Source organism: Rhipicephalus sanguineus, chromosome 3 (assembly GCF_013339695.2).
Source record: "Rhipicephalus sanguineus isolate Rsan-2018 chromosome 3, BIME_Rsan_1.4, whole genome shotgun sequence".
NCBI classification, from domain to species: domain Eukaryota; kingdom Metazoa; phylum Arthropoda; class Arachnida; order Ixodida; family Ixodidae; genus Rhipicephalus; species Rhipicephalus sanguineus.
Genome location: NC_051178.1, coordinates 188,289,003 through 188,309,433, shown reverse-complemented (window position 1 = coordinate 188,309,433; position 20,431 = coordinate 188,289,003). Strand labels below are relative to the sequence as shown.

General features: G+C 42.6%; 1 protein-coding gene and 1 non-coding gene across 2 annotated transcripts; both read left to right on the top strand.

Annotated features, from left to right (window-relative positions):
• The first annotated feature begins 2,644 nt into the window (after nt 1-2,644).
• On the top strand, nt 2,645-2,726 carry Trnas-gcu (transfer RNA serine (anticodon GCU)). Its single transcript has one exon. It is a non-coding gene; the product is annotated as a tRNA-Ser (tRNA).
• Nucleotides 2,727-3,105: 379 nt separating this feature from the next.
• On the top strand, nt 3,106-19,080 carry LOC119387866 (nucleolar MIF4G domain-containing protein 1-like). Its single transcript, XM_037655420.2, is given in 16 exon segments — nt 3,106-3,416; nt 3,979-4,125; nt 5,115-5,259; nt 6,833-7,371; nt 7,373-7,755; nt 9,324-9,394; nt 9,479-9,607; nt 11,187-11,311; nt 12,301-12,394; nt 13,017-13,116; nt 13,504-13,631; nt 15,518-15,628; nt 16,093-16,217; nt 17,501-17,665; nt 18,018-18,149; nt 18,769-19,080. Coding segments are annotated over 16 exon segments (2,832 nt in total). The 5' UTR covers nt 3,106-3,260; the 3' UTR covers nt 19,051-19,080.
• The last annotated feature ends 1,351 nt before the right edge of the window (nt 19,081-20,431 follow it).

The following is a 20,431-nucleotide window of genomic DNA, read 5'->3' as shown; positions in this document are numbered from 1 at the left end:
AGGGGTACCTTCATCTTGCATTGCTGGGTCATTTTGAAGAATACCTTGCGGCACAGCTGCTCCACGGAATTTTGTGCTGATCTGGCTGCCCTCACAGAACACCGCTTCCACCTAAGCAAAATAAGGTTGTGACAGTTGTTACATCACGCCGTTCACTCCAGGGTGTATATATGTTGCATTTTTGTTTCAAATATTGTATGGTAATCAATATTTAGCATATCTACCATGCGCACGATAAAAGATTTTGTTATGCCATCTTCAAGTCAGAAAATGTATTGAAGTCTAAAAACGATTACACCCTTAAGAGTGTTCCGTCATCCCGTGGGTAACGCCATTACATCTCACGAAATAAATCAATATACGTAAAATCTAACTCTATAAAAACATCTACAATGGCAAAAAGTGTCATTAAAAAAATAACTAGTAATTGTGATCATCTGATGTGCACAGAAACTAGTTGATATGAGAACTTGGCAGAGATAGCTGTGTTACACATTTTACGTTGTTGCTGGAATCATTTTTACTTTGAATGAAAAGTATGCAAAAAGCAACGTGGTTGCTCCTAACCTATGATAAGATCTTCACTTTGAAACGTGGAGATGTGAAAGTGTCATGTGTGTAAATCACATCTATTCCAGCTTTACTTCACTAGTGCGCGCGCGGGGAACAAATTCTCGCTGAGCATGAAATAGGGAACCAACAGGTCTTAAGAAAACTCTTTAAAATGCATGGTCAATTTTGCGCTTCACTGGCTATCGTACCTCTGCGCCCTTTCTGGATCTGGTGCCTGTTTCTTGTACACCACTGGAAAAATTGTCGGCAGATACGAAGGGTGTTGACTGGAGTCATTTTTGCAGTTTCCCGCAAAATGTCTGCTACAAATCATAGTCGAATCTCTAGGCGACCACGCACTTCCATCGGAACAGCGTAAATATACAAAATATATAACCACACAGCTCAAATATCACATGTCTACGCAACTTTACTACTACGTCCCTATACAATATAGAATAGCAGCAGCAGCAGCGTAAATATATATATATCTTCGCAAATTTTGAAAGCATGACGGCAATTTGTACTTTCAAGACACGGATAGAGTTGCCACCTGTCCGGTTTTAGACCAGCCCAGCCGGTTTTTTAGATAGAGGGCCGGTTGCCTGTCCACACGTAACACTGGCTGCCATTGGCAGTTTCTTTTTTTGTCATAATATCGCAGTTCTTTATTTTCTTGGGCATTTCGTAAGAGTCAGCTCAACAACTACGACGGTAAATATTTATTGCCAATCACCAAAACTCTTACTCTTACGCTGTTAGTCAACCACTTTTTTATGATCCCTTCAAGAGCAGCGATCACTGGAATAGAGTGCTATACTTTTGTGGCATGTGAACAGTATACATTTTAATGTTCGTTTGTGTGTGTGTAATGTCTCTGGCCTGGTGGATTCAGACGTAATGAAGAGCTTTTTATGGACGAGTTATGTGCGGTTCCTTTTCAGCGCAACACATTCAGAGCAATAACCAAGACCTCTTTTAGTACAAGCGTCATTCCAATCATGGGCATTTTTATAACATATTTTTCACGTGTCGTCACAGACAGGTTCCCTGCACTGGGTACCTCAACATGGCGGCCACCGTAACTTTTTATCTCATAAGAGTGTGTCATTACGGGGGAGGACACACTTCTTTTGTCCTCTCCCCGCTTTCTTCTGTTCGCCAGCCGCGCCAAGGGGAACACAAAGGAACGCGAGGGGGCGCCGGTACTAATCTGATGTCACCGTTTCATTCTCCGCGCGTTCGAGTAAGAGTTCACGCAGCATCTCAACCAGCTAGTACTCCAAGATGGCGACCACGATGACGTTATGGTGGCTAGTAACGTCAATGAAAACTATGTTTAGACTACTTGGTTAGCTCATGAAGTGTTGTTTTTGTGCACGTGTACATTAAGTTTATATCGCTCAAGGAAAGCAATGTTACATTAATATGGCACTACATACCAAAGACTTAACATGGCGCCTATTCTTTTATTTTCTCTGCACGCGCGAACTCCGACCAAGCACTGCTAGCGTTCACTTTTTTCGGCGCACTGCAGCAATCCATGCCTGTCGTCTGCTTTGTTCGTGCCGTCTTTTTGGGAATCGGTAGAACCTCACCAGGGGCGCAGCCAGACATTTTTTTCGGAGGGGGGGGGGGGGTTAAACTAGAATTTACGTTCGTGCGTTCGTTTGTATGTGTGCCTGTCAGGGGCGTAGCCAAGGGGGGGGTTGGGGGGGTTCAACCCCCCCCCCCCCCGAAATTTTTCAGTTTTGCTTGCGTATATAGGCACGCACACATACAAACGCACGCACGAGCATACATAAAGTATGGTTGAACCCCCCCCCCCCCCCCGAAAAAAATTTCTGGCTACGCCCCTGGTGCCTGTATATATACGCGAGCAAAATCGAAAATCTTCGCGGGGGTTTCGCGATTAGGGGAATAGCAAGCGCTGGCGTCGGCCTAGAAACATGAGCTTGGGATCGTGTGTGTGCACCAAGGTGTGCACCAACGCGGTTGGTGTACGCGGGTGTGTTGTCTGTGTGTGTCTGCAAACGTGGTCAGACTTTCCCCAATCTTGTTTCTTGAGTATTTAGTGCCTCGGCGATCAGCGGACGAGGTGGCCGAGTGGTTAAGGCGTTGGACTGCTAATCCAATGGGCTCTGCCCGCGTGGGTTCGAATCCCATCCTCGTCGAAATGTGGTCCCTATTTTTTTTTTAGCTTTTTCATTTCTTTTGATCGGAGAGTTAACACTGCTTCCTTTTTTTTTTTTTTGCAAAACATGTGGACAATGTCGAGCTACCTCTTAAACACATCATGTTCGTATGGCACTGCTACGACGCAAACACGTTGACCTGGAGCATCTGCAACATTCGCTGTGAACCAAAGAAAAAGTACTTCTTTCAGATATTGTTCGGCAGAGTTCAGATGAACTGTCACCTGGAATTTGCCCGACATTGCTATGGATACTCTGCCGATCAGCACCGACGGGACCGGCGAAGCCAGCAAAACCTTCGAGTGATGCCTGCGACTGCGGTGAATAGATGGCAGCACAGTGCACACCGTGGGCCAATATTGCCAATATGGCTGCGCCCATTCTGAATCTGAAAGCGTGGTGTGCGTTTAGATGCTCGCAGCCGAAGTGACATAACAGTGTCGTGTCATCGTTTCTGTGCTATGTGATTCCGTCGCGTACGTGAAGTATTCGCGAGTGAATCACAATACAAACATGAAGCGCAGTCGTAATGTGAGAGGCGAGATGCGTGCGAACGCGCCGCCACCAACGCACGGTGTTGACGTTTCAAGACTCTCGAGAAAGAAGCGACGTAAGCTGGAGAGATCGGAGAAAAAAGTTCGACGACACGCATTTCACATGAAGAATAAGGTAGGACAACGTGATCTCTTCCACCTCGCAATTGCATGCCCCTGTGTCGTGGTAAGCTCAAGTGAAAACTGAAATTCCCGAAGGAGCGTGTGTGGAAGTTGATCTGACACCTGAAGGCGCTCAGGTTATCTTGCTGTCAGTACATTTGTTAGTGCTTTCGTTTTCATAGTTATCGTGTCAGTTTGCCTGACTCACTAGTCTAGCTGCGAGTAAAACAGGCAGGTGGGGGGCCAACTGGCATCATCGCGAACTTCTGTACTACCAATCACAGGCAGCACTGGAAAGCTTGGGATAAATTATCTCGTTGAATACTGCTGCCCAATACGTAAAACGTTGTAAATGAAACGTTGGTACAGCTGTATCCCTGTATCCACCGTTTGGCCTTGCTAAGACATGAAGAGAGCTGAAACAAAATTAGTCGCGCTCGCTGAGAACAAATAAATCTAGATTGAAGCAACGAAAGAAGAGAATTTTAGGGATTAAAGCAAGACATACGAGAGCTTAAGGTGAAATTCTGGTGCTTTTGCTCTGTTCTGCTAAATCCTATGCTCTTGGTTTGTAGGGAATCATCCAAAAAGAGATGGAGAGGATATGCCAAAAGCTCCACATCACCCAGAAACCAACAAGTGATGACAAGACCCTTGCTAAAGACCACCGTGCGAAACAGTCTAAACAGGAGGAGCCTGCATTGAAGAAACCAACCAAGCGTGTAAGCTTTCAGTAATGTTTCGTCTAGTGTATCTTTACAGGCACCTGCACTACTTACAGTAGCACAAAGCTTTATCTAGTAAATTTTCTTTGTCAAGTGCATGGCATCTTACCGTTTGAATGAACACAGAACACAATTTTGCATAATGCGACACGAGTGAGTAACTGGCTACTGCCGAACTGAGCAACGGTTCTGTGGCACCGTGTTGTGTTTGCATTTGTTAGCATGTGCAATATTTTGAATATCAAACACCTATACATATGCTCTGCTAAAGGCCTATTGACAGTGCTTTTATGATCTGTTTTTCTGTTTCAATGCTGTGGCCTTTCTTAGAAAGCCAGAATGGATTAATTAACTGAACATGCTGTTGAAGTTCAACAGCTAAGACCTTTTCACAGGATAGAAAAAACACCTCCATGCTGGGCTGAGGCACGGGAGTACAAAGGCTGACATCACTGCCTCAGCAGTGCATTTTGGGGGGATTTACCCTAGCCCAGAGGGGATTATGGCGGCGCCCATAGAGCCTTCTGTGGAAATGTCTGTAGTGGTTGACTGAAGTATTGCGTAAGTTTATATCACATTGGTGTAGCATGACTATCAGCTGTTGCACTGCAAGTGATGACATGGCTGTATTAGCATAGCACATTGTGTAGCTAGAGGCAAGAACATGCTAATGTGCCCCTGTAGAGCTGCCTGACGAGCTCGAGTCTCACTCTAAACCATCAACAACAGCCTGGCTGTTTAGTTGGTTACTGTAAATTGTAATTGTGGTGACTGCATTTTCAGGCTACCCGACTCCCAAAAGTTTAAACTACTGGGAGCCAGCTCTACTGATTATGTGCATCATTTTGCTCACTGTGTCATTCCTTAATACATGCTGTAGGTATGTAACTGGCCATACAGTAACAAATCGCTCATCACCAGTTATCTGCAAGTGCTGCACTTCTGCCTGTTTCTGAAAGCTGACATCGACTTTTCTCATCCCATAGGAGCAGGAAGCAGTTCGCAAAAAGAACCTTCGTGATGACAACAAGCAAGAAGATAGAGTTATCAAACAGATGGAGAAGTTGCTGTTCCTCAACAAGCGAAAGAACAAGAATATGCCCAAGTCATTCATTGACGAGGGCCTGGACTGTATCCTTCTTGCACTCATCACCATGCCAACAGTCTTTGTGTTGAATGCACAGTTGTCAAAAGTTTATGGAGAGTAAGTATGAAAAATAAAAGCTGCATTCCCACTTAGCTTTTGCCTGCCACCAGTAAAACAAAATCTTGAATGAATTATGGTGCCGTTCCGGAAAAGTGCTTCCCTTCTCCCTCCCTCCACTTTGCCAGTAATTCTGTAATTTCGACATGCTGGGGTGGGTTGCTTGGGATTTTACAGTATGCAGACACTGAATGAATCAAGCATCATTCTGTGTTTTGAGTTATCAAAAAAAAGCATTTCTTAGTTTAAAATAAACTCAATAACTATTGTGTTTATTTGCCAGAGTCAGTAGTCGCAGTGCTGGACTAGAAATTCCTTGAACCCTGATAATCCATGTGGGCATCTGCGAGGTCTCTTGCCTAAATGCAAATTAGGGATGCAAAAGTTGGTTGCACAGCAGTCCATTCTTCCACTGCTTGGAATGGTACCAATAGCGCCCACACTGATGCTATATAGCATCAGTTTGGCTCACCCCATGGTTTCCAAGCTTGCATAACTTGTTGATAGTACTACTGTGATCTTTTAAATTGGGCGGCTTGTGGTCCAATCTTAAAGGCCATTTCGTCACTTCTATAGCTACCAGCTTCTTCAAGGTGGATATCAGTGTCTTATATGGTCAGCTTTTAGCGATGTCATTTTCAACCTTGTGCACGGCTGTATTATGTTTAAAAAATAATTAAAATTGCTGTCAAATGTAATGGCACAATTTGTTTCCCCAAGACTCGCAATATTTTGCAAACATAAGTTGCAAATTGCATTAACAGTTTCTTTGCAATTCCTCTCGGACTTGCCTAACCATGCAGTTGTGTATTGCCATAAAGTGCCTTGCTGATTAATTGTGCGGACATGCTCTCACTATGCTGCAAAAGTCTTGCAAAAAATGAAGTTTTATAGCATTTAATTACCACTTTTCACAATAGCTTCACTTTACATAGATTCAAAAATGTACTTGGATCTGCCTCAAGTTTTTTAACCATTGATCAATTTAGTGCTGCAGTTGAGATTAAGGCCATTGCGTGAAGTGCCTTGCAATCGTCACTTAGTGTTGGTGCTATCAGTGAAGCCTAACAAGCTTTCTCAATATCACTGCAGTTCCCCTTTAATTACTAGGATAGGAGCCTGGGTAATCGCAAGTACTCCTTCATGGACAACCGTTGACACGCTCTGCTTAACATCGTTTTGGTTAGCACTAAAGTATAAAGTGCAGTGCGTGATCAACTTATGCTGCAGCCTTGAGAAATAAATGCATTGGCATCCGAAATTCTATCCAGCTAAATACTTGTTATGTTTATTGTGTTCATCCACTCGGCACTGTTTTGTCACTTGCACTGCCGCCGACAGTGTTAAGCATTGCATTAGTAGAACTGAACTTTAATATGTTTTTTTTTATGTGGTGGTTGGTTGTAACTTGATTTCTTGCAGTGTGTGTGTTGGCATAATAGCTTGAAATTCAGTGAACTGAGCATTTCGACGAGCAAATCCTTCACTAACGAGTCACAGATCTCCTAGAAGTTGCGGACAAGAAATACCAGAACACCCACGAGGAAAGTGACAATGATGACACCAATGTGTATGTGAACCCTGCTAAAAGAAAAAGAAAGTTGGAGGAGAGTAGATCTTTAAGTGCTGGGAAGAAACAGAGGACTCATTCAGACAGTGAAGGAAGTGAAAACGAATTTAGCGATGATGATGATTATGAGCTTTCACACAAAGCATCAGCTGCGAAAGGACTGCCTAGTGCTGAATATCGGAGTAGTGAAGATGATGAAATCAGTGATGATGACGACATTGATGAGGATGTAGTGACGAAGATGCTGGTGAAGATGTGGAAGGAGGTGACGAGTTTGATGAAGACGTCGTCAGTGATGAGGAAGCTAGTAGGTTACAGTGGTGAAGACAACAGTGGTGACGAACTTGGCTCTGAAGATGAATCATTCGATTCTGAGAACAGCTCTTCCGGCATGGTCTCTGACCCACGGCGTGAAAGGGCAGGAAAAACACAGTTGCTTGAAAATCGTGCCCAGACATCACCAAAAAGGGTGACTTGCTGCTAAACTGTCAGGTACGACAAAGCCTAACGAATTAGTTGACAAAAGCAAAAGCTGCAAGAACACTCCAGAAGAAGATGATGAAGATGAAATCTCATTTGACGATGAAAGTGGAAGCTCAGGAGAAGAGGAAGAAGCACTAGTTGGATCAAAAACACTTGGTGAGGGGCAATCCCAAAATACAGCCAAGCAATGTGCCACATCTTCAGATGGCACGTGGGAAGATATATATGGACGGTTGCGCGATAAGGATGGCAACGTGGTGTCACAGAAATATGTCCCGCCCGCCAAGAGACTCCAAGGCATCAACCTTAGCTCAGCGAAGAAAGAGGAGCTGGCCAGGCTTAAGAAACAAGTTAAAGGCTTACTGAACAGGTATGTGTACAAATTTCCGAACTGTAGATATGTGGGATGTTGTTAATATCCATCATTGAATTACAATGGCAGAGTATTCAACATTTTCTGCTCTCTTTGGAGCAAGTGCAATTCAAGAACAGAGTAAGGGTTCACATCGCATATTCTAGATATGATAGATTAAGAGTAAATTCTGAGCCACGACCACTCTACAAAGTAGCCAAAGCTGCTCTGTAAAAATCAGTGGAGTGGGCTGGAACTTTGCATGAGGTATTTCTTTCACACGTGCCTTTCCGTTTGCGTGCTGTATGCCAAACTTGGCAGTGCCATGGTATTCATTGCTTTGTAGCGGTCGCCAGTGGCGACTTGTCACGCCGTGTGGCATTGCTTTTCCTGCTCAGCAAGAACCTCAGTTCAAATGGATTAAGTTCTACACAATGTGACGAATAGGACACAGACAGCGACACTAGAGTTGCTGCTACAAGCAGGCATTCAGCAGAATGTTGCACCCATGCTGTCAGCGAAGAGTGGGAGTGGATAACCACAGGCAAGGTATCCTTGCTAACCATTGATACGGCATAGCACATCTGCTCTCTCACCATGCTTTGCAGGTGGATTGTGTACTAATTACAGATAAGGAGCTGCTTTGCATCAGAAGGGAGTGCTTAGTTGTGGAGTGAGCATGTCACTCTGAATTCGCCATTAGAATTCAACATATGGAATACATGGTAAAACCTACCTTGTGTTCATGTGCACTTGTGAGCTGCCTGTGCTACAACTGACAAATAGTATTGCATGTGTCATAATGAATAAATACAGAATGTTCTTTCCAGTAGTGTGTTGCTGACGAGAAGATAAAGACAGATTCAAGGTTAGTGCCGCTGCAGTTAACATTCTGCTCAGTTGCAGCAGCATACATAGGTGAATATTTCATTTTTAACATTAAATTATTTTATAGGTTTTGGCTGCAATGCATCAGCATTGTAGGGGATCACAGAGCTAAGCACCAGACCTTATTCGAGTTTTTGTTGGTGTCCCAGCAAAGCTTGGTTAGGACTCTGGACTCTCCAATAGATCTACAGTACAGTTCTGCAAAATCTGGCACTGTTGGCAACCAAGTGTGGGATGCTTATGTTGCGTATGAATCTATGTAGCTGCGCAAAATGTATAATTTTACCTAAGGTAAGGGAAATGTAGTACTTAAAACAGCAACATGTATGCAGTCACACTGCTGCCAAGATTTACACCAGCAGTGAAATAGAATACGTTTAATGGCCCGACCGGATGGTGCCATAGACACGGCAACTTGCACTTGCATCTCTGGTAGCCCAGTAATACGGAAGCTCTTAAGGACTTTGCAGGCAAGCTAAAACTCTAGTAACTTGGATTTTCTCTTTGTGAGAGTATTCACTTGTATACAGAGTTGTATTTTGCGGATAGATATGCAGGCACTATGTTATCTTTGACTTCAGCTCTAGTATAGGCCAGTGAGTAGCAAGTGATGGGATAGCAATACTGAAAGGAATAACTGATCAATAAAATTCATGTTATCTGAATTTCGGTTTTGTGTGTTTGTTTTTTTTTCTCAGACTAAGCGAAACCACAGTACAGCCTATAGGAATGGAGATGGAGGAGCTGTACAAAAAGCACAGCAACAATGGTATGGGTTTTCTTTATTAGTGCATTTCCTGACTCATTCGGTGTCCACAGTGATGATGTGACATCTTGCTTCTTCTCATTTCAGATGTCAACTCTACCTTGAATCTTTGTCTGTCTGAGTCGATCATTGCACCTTTCTTGACTCCGGAGCGTCTTGTGATGGAGCATGCGATGCTTGTCGCATACTTGCACTGCAACGTGGGAACCGAAGTAGGTTAGTGTTAAACATTCAGATCGCATTGCGCTTAAACAGTGCAGAAAGATGAAGCATGATGTAGTAGTCGTACCTTTCCATGTTGTACCACAGTTGCCAGTGGCTATGGCTAAAACGTCTGCATCGAGCGAGGTGAACTTTCTAAGAAGGTTTGAGAAAGTGAAAGAAAGCTCAAATTTTCTGGGAAGGCTCTTTGAAAAAAGTTGGCCGTGTCGGAAAAAGTAAAGTTAAATGAGCAATTAATTAAATTTTGTGTATAGGTTCCCCCTCACAGCTGCAATTAAAGAAACATAAGAACCTACGTCAAGTGGGCAAAACCAGTCCACATAGATTGGTTTGTGCCATCCACCCAGAAAATTGTTATACTAAAATTTTGTTGCGGGTATTCTTTTTATACTGCAAATTATGCAACAAAGCTTATGGACTGTCAGTATTTCTCATGTCTCCCATTATCCTGTGTGGTGGACGGGGATAAAAAGCCCAAGCCGATACGTTCTTTAAGGGGAGACGTGGGTCTTGAAAAATTTTTTTTTATTAGTTGGGTTAACTGAATGAAATTCAGTACACTTATTCAGTTTTTTCTGCAGATTCCAAATCTTCAAGTAGATTTTTATTATCTGCATTAGAACAAAAGTTATGCAATTTTTGAGAGCATATTTCTTACGGTACTTTTTGGCAACTTTGCTTTGTCAAACACAAAACCAAAATATGCAGCAAGACTGCCAGAGAGCCCCTCTAGCCGATGATGCTAATTTGATTGTTTTCATCGAACTTCGAATGCAAAATAAACGGATGCAAATATGAGTGAAAAATTTTCGCTTCATACACTTTATGATTATCGAGAATTATCATTTGGTAAACAACATTATAAGAAAATAAATAGCATCATCGGCTAGACCAGCTTTCTGGCAATCTTGCCGCATACTTTGCTTTTGTGTTTGACAAAAAGAAGTTGTCAAAAATCCCCGTAAGAATTGTGCTAGAAAACGTTGTAGAACTAGCATATCTTTTGTTCTAATGCAGCTATCAAAAATCTACTCAGAGATTTGGAATCTTCTGAAAAAACTGAATAAGTGTATTAAATTTCATTCCGTTCACCCAAGTATTAAAAACACACTTTTCAAGACCCACGTCTCCCCTTAAGTTCTTTTGAACTCTGCATCACGGGACTTTGGTGTTGATTGCAAAATGGCTTCAAGGAAGAATGACTGCCTTACAACACTAATTATCCTTATTGCATTAATTAGTCATAATTTTTCTTAATTTAAAAAGAAATTCATGTGTGTGTGTGGGCTGGACTTCTCTTGAACATCGATCAACCAGAGGGTTGAGAAAGAAAAAGATTCCCTGCCCGTTCATCTTTCATTGCTCTCAAAGTACAGCAGCCCACATGTCCCACTTCTTAGAACTTCACTAAACGTGAACTTGTAATCAAGTTTAAAACTTCCTCTGATCCTCTTGCAGCATTCTACCCATGGTACCTTAAGGACATTTCAGTGCCTCATTGTATGCACATCTTTGTGCAAATGTGTATATTGCCAGCACAAATTAAATAGACTTGCTTTTGCTTTTTTATTAGGTGCACAGATACTCCAGGACATGGCTGAGAAGTTCAATGAATTGTATGAGCAGCAACAAGGTAGCAGCAATGGGAAGGAAGTTGACAACTGCGCTTTGTTTATATCATACCTCTTCGTCTTCAAGGTAAGTCTGCCTCTCCATTATTTTTTCTTCTCCTTCTTTTTCTGTATTAACATTCTCATGGAAGGCAATTTTCTGCAATTCAACATACTTCTATATTTCTTCATCTTCATTTTGTCTGAAATGCAAAAAACAAACCACTGCTGTTGTGTACGTTTTGAGTAGCTTGCTTCGTAGATGCATACCTGCCAAGTCTCCCGGATTACCCGGAAGACTCCCGGATTTTGAAGGTTTCTCCCGGTTGTACGGGTCATAGGAAAATCTCCCGGAAATCCAGTTTTGCCTCGCGCGTCCAGTGCTTTGTCTGGGCACATGAGCAAAGTTGTCTGGCCACATCCTAAATGTGTTATTGGTTATATCAGCCGTTAATATTTCGTAGATGATGCGTTCCTGTAGACACAATATCTTGCCCGACGAAATAACTGGTAAGCAAGCGACAACAGGCCTCGCAGGCGGAGCGATGTTGTCGCATGTGCCCTTCGCGCGACGGTGACGGCCGGGTCGTTTTATCCTGGTTCAACCGCGTTCGTGCCTAGCGCTAGCGCGCTTTTACTCGCACGTGAAACAGACGATGTGTAAGCGATGTTATCGGTTTGCACTCGGTACAGATCAGCGGCGCCCGCAAAATCCCGCTGACAGTGTCCATATAATTGCTATCGCAGTACCCCCCCCCCCCCCCCCCCGGTCGGCATACTTTTTACCCCCCCCCCCTCCCGCGCTCGACATATTTTATACCCCCCACCCGTTGAGTAGATCTCCCGGATTCTGTTTCTCCAAACTTGGCAAGTATGTAGATGGGAAGAAAGAAAGAGTCGGGGCATGTTTACTGGCACTTTAAAGATTGTATTTTCACACGTTGCCAGAAGATATGAGTAAAATTAAATATCTTGTTTGCAGTCTGCAAACCTCGTACTCGAATGATTTTACTGAAATTGCTTTGAAACTTGGCAAGCTCACTGGCACTTTATTGGACTAAAATGTCTCCTTTTCAGGTGGTTCACTCAAGAATTGTCTACGACATCATACGAAAATTGGCTGAGACCTTCAGCGAAAAAGACGTGGAGACCATTCTTCTCATACTGCGTTGTTAGTATCCTTATTGTATTGTGTTACTGTTGAATATGTTAACGAGCACATACCTAACTGGTCGTATAATAGAGTAACTATGCATGTCAAGAGAAGGACAATAACAGTTGAGGATGTCAGAGACCTGGACATTGTGATGAAAAAAAAAGTGAGGTTCATCTGGTGCAAGGCAGGCATAATTAGAGATGGCTATGACAGGCCTTAGTTTTTCAGTGGACACAAATTAGACAAATGATGACAATTATTAATCATGCTTTATTGGCTTCCTTGTTGTAGTGTTACTTGTTATAACCTGTATGCATTTGTACATGAGTGCATTTTTCTGTGAAAGAAGGAAACGTGAAAACAGGTTTGGAGTTCATCTAAGTGGACTGATGTATTTATTATGCTGCAATTAGTCACACAGATATTGGTAGCTGAGTATAGGTTCAATGCAGTAAACCGCATCATTATACTAAATTTTATGCATGAAATACCTAAAGGCAGCGTCAGTCAGGTTTTCAGACTACTTCTTGCAGTGAGGAAAGTGGTGTATCACTCATACTTTGTAACAGAAAGGAAAGCTTTCTTACTTCTTGCAATATTTGCTTATGTAATTTGCCTCATGTGATGTCTTTTTTAGGTGTTGGATTCGCCCTTCGAAAACATGACCCTATGGCCCTAAAGGAAGTTGTGGTCCTCTTGCAACGCAAGAGTGCTCAAGACACTGTCGGAGCCCAAGAGTAAGCATGAAAGTTGTTTCTCACATAAAAATAAAATATGTACGTTGTACTATATGCTGCGGATTGGCTAGCTTTGGCTGTGTTGAAGCTTAAAGCTTTAGAAATGTCTGTGCACACTACATGGCTACATGGCAGGAATGTGCATTTGATTAGCAAAGCAAGAGATGTGCAGTGAATAAGTATTTAAAAAGTTCAAAAAGTACGGCTTAATGCCCTACTGTGCATTTGCCTGATTACAACAAAACATCTTCCCACTGTAATTCATTTAATAATAAATCTTCGCTGCCCACCGCGTAAATCAGTGATGGCTTTCTGTCCTCTTTGCCTTTTCGTCGAGTGTACCATGGTTCACTAATTGACTGCGATTCTTCAAAAATGCGTTTTCAGCTCCAGAAAAAGATTCATGATGGACATACTAAATGCTGTCAGAAATAACAACATACAGAAGATCCCGAACTGTGACCCCAGCATGGTGGAGCATGCATCTAAAGTTCTTAGAGGGCTGTTTCGAAAGGGTGAGTAAGATGTGTACATACTACAGCATACATTGTTAAGTTGACATTTCACTCCGAGGATGAAGCAAGCATATCAGTCGCACGTTGCATAACTAGCATTTCAGCCACATATATGGGCAGCTGTAGTACACATTAGTGTTATGCCCCGGTTTCATAGTTGAATAGCACTACTGATGCACGTTTTAACAGCGGCACTGTTTAAAGGGACACTAAAGACAAATAACAGTTTATATCAGAGTGAAAGCTCAATGTATGACAATGTCTAAAATGGCTATATTATCAACAGCAGTGCCCTACTTACCGAGAAATTAAGCTAAATGTATCACACGATGAGCACCACAAGCGGGACATTTTGGAAATGATCTTGATGACGTGAAAGTCCACCTACAATTAATCACTCGTAATCAAACTAGCTGCAATAAAAAAAGAACCTTCCGTGCATCAAGAGATGTAATAAAATGCTGCTTGTTTATTTCTGTTTGATTCATGGAAAAAAGAACCTCTTTGGTGTTGCCATGGGGAACGGCGCGCGTGGTTCAAAGGTTCCGTTTTCGCCAAACTGCGCTTCGCCCGGCGCCCTGCTTCGCTCACGCGGTCGCACCTCAGTGGTAGTTTCGGTATTGCGTACTGCCGCGTGTGTTTTGCGCGCTCGTGAAAGTCACTCTGACACAAAGTTCAACAAAATGCCGCATGCATGTGATGTTGCCGGATGCCCGAATGGTGTGCACGCCACCGCGCAGTAAAGGCGGGCAACGTTGGGCACGGCAGCAGTGACGTGTGAAAGACTGATTTCAGGCGGGTGATTTGAAGTGCGCTAACGCGATGCGGACCACTGAAACATGATTTTATTTCAAAATAAGCACTTCCTTGGCACAAAAGCAGCACTACGAGGTTTCTGGACCGCTATTTCAACAATCAACGTCGACTTAATATTTGCCTTTAGTGTCCCTTTAAGGCCGAGGTAAATCCCTGGGGATCTGTCGTCTGCACTTTCTAGCCCAGCTGCGAGAGCAGAGCCTGATGAGAGATAGAGCATGGATAAAGCTAAGTGGGGGAGAGGGGAGCTTATTGTAGCTAGTTGAGCCTGGTTGAAAAAGGGTAACGACGTGGAGAGGGTGAAGCTGGGTAGAGAGGAGGAGAGCAAAGGTGAAGCTATGGCGGAAGCGGAGCAGGTGGTGTGTAGAGGAGGACCAGCTGATAGCCATCCTGGAAAAGCCGAGGGTCTCGCATTCGTTCTGGAATGTTCGGCAATGGCCAAGCTAAAACTGGTGTCATCAGCTCCACTGTTTAATCAGCCTTTGCGACATTGAGTTAGTTGAAGCTGCGCATAATTTTTGGTCTTTTATGTAGGGTTGTTCAAATACTGAAATTGCTTCATTTCAGGAAACATAAATATTTGAGAAAAACAGCCTTCTAGTGTGAATCCAATGGAAAGAACTATTTGAGTCACGCTTGAAATTTCAAGCGGTTACAGTACTCAACTTAATATTTTTCTTCCATGAAACATTGTCGCAATACCTTGTTATCATGCTGCTCAAACTGTTTTTCAATGCCTCTGACATGTGGTCAGTATCAATGCCATACAGTAATTTACCGAGTCTGTCATAGCTGTATACATCGAAGAGTCTTTTATTGGTCGAAACTCTGGTGTCACTATTTCTCGGGCCATTTTATGCTCTTAGCAAGATTGTGCAGTTGTAACTTAAAGATACATAGACCTATTTAAATTTGAAAGAACAAGCGAAAGGAAGTAGGGTGTCACAGCATGCCGTGCCAGATGAGAATGTCACCGGGTTTTACTAAGTTGAAAATGATGGCTGTCAGGAAGGTTATTCTGTTACATGTAAACTCTTTGCTTTCTTTTCATTTTCATCCCATTGTTTCAGGTTGTTTGTTGCAAGAACTGAACATCTCACTTGAGGACCTGCTAAAGGCACACGAAAGGGGCAAGTGGTGGGTAGTTGGATCAGCATGGGCAGGAAACGAGGTGTCATCGGGTGAGCTTTCTTCTTGCTCATTTTACCTTTGTGGATTGTTGGTCATAAATAGTTGACAGTGTTTAAGATTCTGAAGCTGCCTTGTTGCCTATGAGAGATTGCAGTGTTCTCAGCTTGTCGGCATTAGTTCACTTAATAAATCCAGCATGGCTAACATATGAAGATAAAGAAAGATCACCATACATGATCACCAACACACATGGTTATCATGTTGCAGCTGTTCAAATAAATTTTCCATATGAGAATGAGCTGTCCCATTGTTCCATGCACTAGCAACATAAAAAATGAAAGGATGCATTTTATAGCTTGCTTCCATAAGTCTGCACTTCAATTTATAGCCAATCTCTGCTGCTGCATTATAAACCTTAGTAGATTATAGTACATGAGTATTTGCTAATGTAGTGCTTGTCTCCTGCCTGAGTAACATTGCAATGTAAATCGGGTCTTTTGTATATACTTCGCAGATAGGAAAACAAGCACACCGTCAGTGCAGCCAGAGTTTTCAAGCAAAATCTTGAAACTGGCTCAGAAGCACCACATGAACACTGACGTCAGAAGAAACATCTTCTGCATTATGATGACTGCTGAGGTAAGAAAGTAACGAAATCAATGTGCTGATGTATTTTGTTCACTTGTTTCTAAGATCTTCAGTTTCATATTTACAGTCATGCAGTGTTGATTTCAACTGGTGTAAACGGGGTTAAGATTCAAATGAGAAGAATGCTGTAGGAGGTCAACAATTGTGAACGCTGTATTCCTGCTAGTAAATTGGCTAACAGAGGCAACAGGCATTTTTGAAAGTGTCTTCCTCGGCTTGTTGCATCCGCTTTCTGTAAAAGCATGTGATGTTGTCCTCAATAATTTCTGACCAAATTCAAGTGCCGTATTTGCTTGCGTATTGCCAAACACCCGCCAATGTCTGCTGTCATAGGTCCTGCTTGCAGTCCCACAGTAGTCACTTATTACCTGACAGTGCCCTCCTCCACCTCCCCAACCATTTCCCACTGCCTCTGACATTAGCGACAAAATAAATAAAAAATGTTAACAAAAGCTCACTTGCACCAGCCACGTGACACTTTGGTTAAGCGTGGATCACATATTGTAACTGCACTTGCAACAGGAACCTGGCTACAGAAATTACAGCCACGTGCTTTCCTAAGCTGGTGTGTGGGGTCATTCTATGTGCAGTCATCGTTTTCAGGGCACTTCATCCTCGCTTCAGCTGAGATATACTATGAGCTTTCATGTGCTGCTTGCGACATAGTGAAAGCGACCAATCCGAACTTGTGACGCCCCCCGTCCTGCAGATTACACATAGTGTTGTTTTAGTGCAAAGGCCAGATGTGTCCAAACAGCTTCCTGACGTTTGGTGATGAATTGTCAACAAATTGTTTTTGCAATGTAAAAAATGTATTGTGAACGGTGGATTTCACGGGGCTGCATAACAACCTAGAAATAATAGCCATAAATAGTGTAAAATATTTGTCTATTAAAATAATATTTATGAGTAGTGAGTACTATGATGATAAAATTCGTTAAGAAGGAATAATAACTAAAATGGGCTGATAACAATAACATTATGCCTCCTCTGCAGTTGTGGCCATGGCCCCCTTGCCTCCCCAGTGCATGAGCTTAGTACATTAGCTATCTGCTGTTATAACAACACTGTCTTCATTCTCAATGTAATAGTTGAGCTGTCTACCTGTCTTAAATATCTATCTGTGCACCAAAATAAAAACGCCCTATACATGCACAAATTGCATGATGCAGCGGCGACTTCTTCCGTTTATGTATTTTTATCTTGGAAGTTCATTACTGTAGTTGCAGTAATGGTGGTGTAGTACATGAGTATTGTTTTGATTCTTTTTACAGGACTACCTGAGCGCCAGTGAGAGAATCATGCATCTGAACCTGACTCCAACACAGGAGCGTGAAATGTGTCACGTCCTTTTGCACTGCCTGCTCAAGGAGAAGCAGCACAACCCTTTCTATGCCTATCTGGCCCAGTTCTTCATCAAGCGAGACCGGCGTTTTTACGTAGGTGTCTGAGACTCAATGTTTTGATTAAAATTTGTCTTGTCAGAATTATTAAACAGGCTGAACCAGCATTGTCAAGATATAAGGAAAGTTATTGCCAAATTGCACAGTATAAGCATGATCAGTTTGAAAGAAAAAAGAGCACTGATATAGTCAATGTGATTGCTATACTTGCAGACATCACATGTTGTTGTTCGGCCTTACTTCCAATGCCTTTTTGATCACGTTGTGTCATAGTTTATCTGAGCTGTGCTGTACAGGTGCCAAGATATCGTGTTGCATATAAAAAAAATGCTGCTTGTTTTCTTCTTACTTGGGTGAGCACTAGTTTTACTGTATACTTCCATTTCAGATGAGCCTTCAGTGCGCAGTCTGGGACAAGTTCAAGGAGCTGGATCGACTGAGTCCAACAGCTCTGGCCAATCTAGCCGAATTTCTAGTCATCTTGCTGTCACAAGAGGCCCTGTCACTGGCTGTTCTTAAGGTGCGAAGGCTGGACTGTGTTCGTGTACTCCTTGTACACATTAACCAGCATGATTCAGAACCTCATTATGTTGTGAAGTGTAAACATGTAGCCCTGTGTAGATAGAGATAAGAGAGATAATATGTACAGTAGGACTCTTAGTAAAGGGGAATATCTTGAACGGAACTGCTGCTTAAATGGAACAACTGCCTCCAATATGATTAGTTTCGTACTTGTATTCTGCACCCCTGTTCATCTCTCAGTAAATGGAACTCCTGTTAAGCGGAACATAATTTTCTGGTCCCTTCAGGTTTCGTTTATTAAGAGTATACTGTAATAATAATACAGTGATGTAGAATGATTTAACTGATGTTTAACAGAGATGTGTGTATGTTTTGGATTTTGAGTGAGCCGAATATATCTTCCTGTGATGTGTAAATGATCCAGTGTAGATGTGCAACTGAAATGTGGGTCACCTCTACGTGAAAGCCTTACACTTATTCTGCAAGGCACTTTGTCGTCAACTTCACAGGCACCTATTAAAGCGTAAAACATGCACTGGTAATTGTGGCTCTAGGCATTAGCAGCCTTTAAAGATCATCAACGCCAATGTGCCATTTTGTCATTTTCTGCCCGACAGACGATCCAATTTGTGGACATGAGCCCGGCGCTGCTGAAACTCCTGCGAACACTGTTCAGCAGCTTGCTGCTGAACCGACCTCAGGGTGTCTACGAGAAAGTATTCCTGAAAGTGGCGGATGCACCCAAGCTACGTCTTCTGAGAGAAGGGCTGTGCCTCTTCCTCAGGCATTTCTTCCTCAAGGACCCAGACATGGACTCCACAGTCCGCAGCACACTCAAGCAGCATGCTGAGCATGCAGAGGAGACCCTTAGCAGGACTGACAAGAAAGCCATTTTGTAAATGTAAATTAAAACAGATTTGAGCCTTCAGGCTTTGCCCATTGTTTAGCGTACACTGGCGTGTGTGTCTGTGTGTTTAAACATTGCCGGTTTGGTTTACGGGGTTTAACGTCCCAAAGCAACTCGTGCTGCGAGACACGTCACAGTGGAGGACTCTGGATAATTTCAACCACCCAAGGGTTCTTTAACATGCAATGAAATCGCTCAGTAGACAGGCCTCTAGCATTTCAGCTTCATCGAAATACAACTGCCGCAGCCGGGATCAAACCTGTGTCTTTCAGGTTTGAACACCTGTTTGAACATTTCCTTGCTTTAGTGGTTACTTGGAAGTTAAGCAAGCATGCTACTAACAGCAAGGCCTCGGCCTGCCGTGCCAGACACACAACCAACTGCCTGCTGGGGTTATAATGGTTCTGCCATTTTAAAATGTGTATTAACATTTGCCGTTGCATCTACGCACAAGAGTTTTCCATCTCATCTTCAGGTAGGAGTAGAGTCTTTAATAAGATTTTAGGTAGATTACAAGTAAAATGCAAAGCATTTAAAAGGGCAGTAAAGTAAGGAGAACAATGTAGGTCAAATGTGCACTCTGAAATCTATTTGAAAGTGTAAACTATCAGGGGGGACATAAATAACTGCCAATGTTCAGCATAGCCAAATTAGTTCTCATTAGGTAGATTTTTTTTGCATAGCATCTTTGCAAAACCAGTTTAATGTTGAGGCATTTTTCTTAAGTTTCTATATAAGAGCAAGTATTTTTGTAACTATTTTTATGATACACCTACATTTTTCAAGCAAATTTTTCAGAGGCTGCTCTGCACATGCTTATGCCATCTGAAATGGCTGTTCATGCAGATGAATATTTTTTTCCAATTTGCCTGCAATGGGAGTTTTACGAAGATACCGTGAAATCCATGGTATGACAATTTGGACAAACACTCTGGAAGTTTGGACTCGTGCTATTTGCTGACGAGCAACATTTTTCTATTTAAATAAGTGCAGAGTTGGTTCTTCAGAAGTGATCTCGTTGCAAAAACAAAACAAAAAAAACTGATAAAGCACTTTTCATTAACATTGCCATAAAAGGCAAGTATGGGGCACCCACTGTAAATTACACAAATGCGTGAACACCGCAGCTCTTGGGTGTTTGTGTCATGCAAGGCATTGGCTATGCACCCTGTTGCTTTCTTCTGATACAATGCGCAGCAGCATCCATCATTTCAGTGAAGTGGTGGTGCCTACATTTTGCGAAAAATTGCACGTTTACACAAGACCAGTGTCATAGGAAACACGCAATGCGCAACATTGATGCACATCACAAGCGGCAATGGCTCCCAATGTTCAGTACTCGTGGATCGAAATGCAGCATCGTTTTTTTTAGT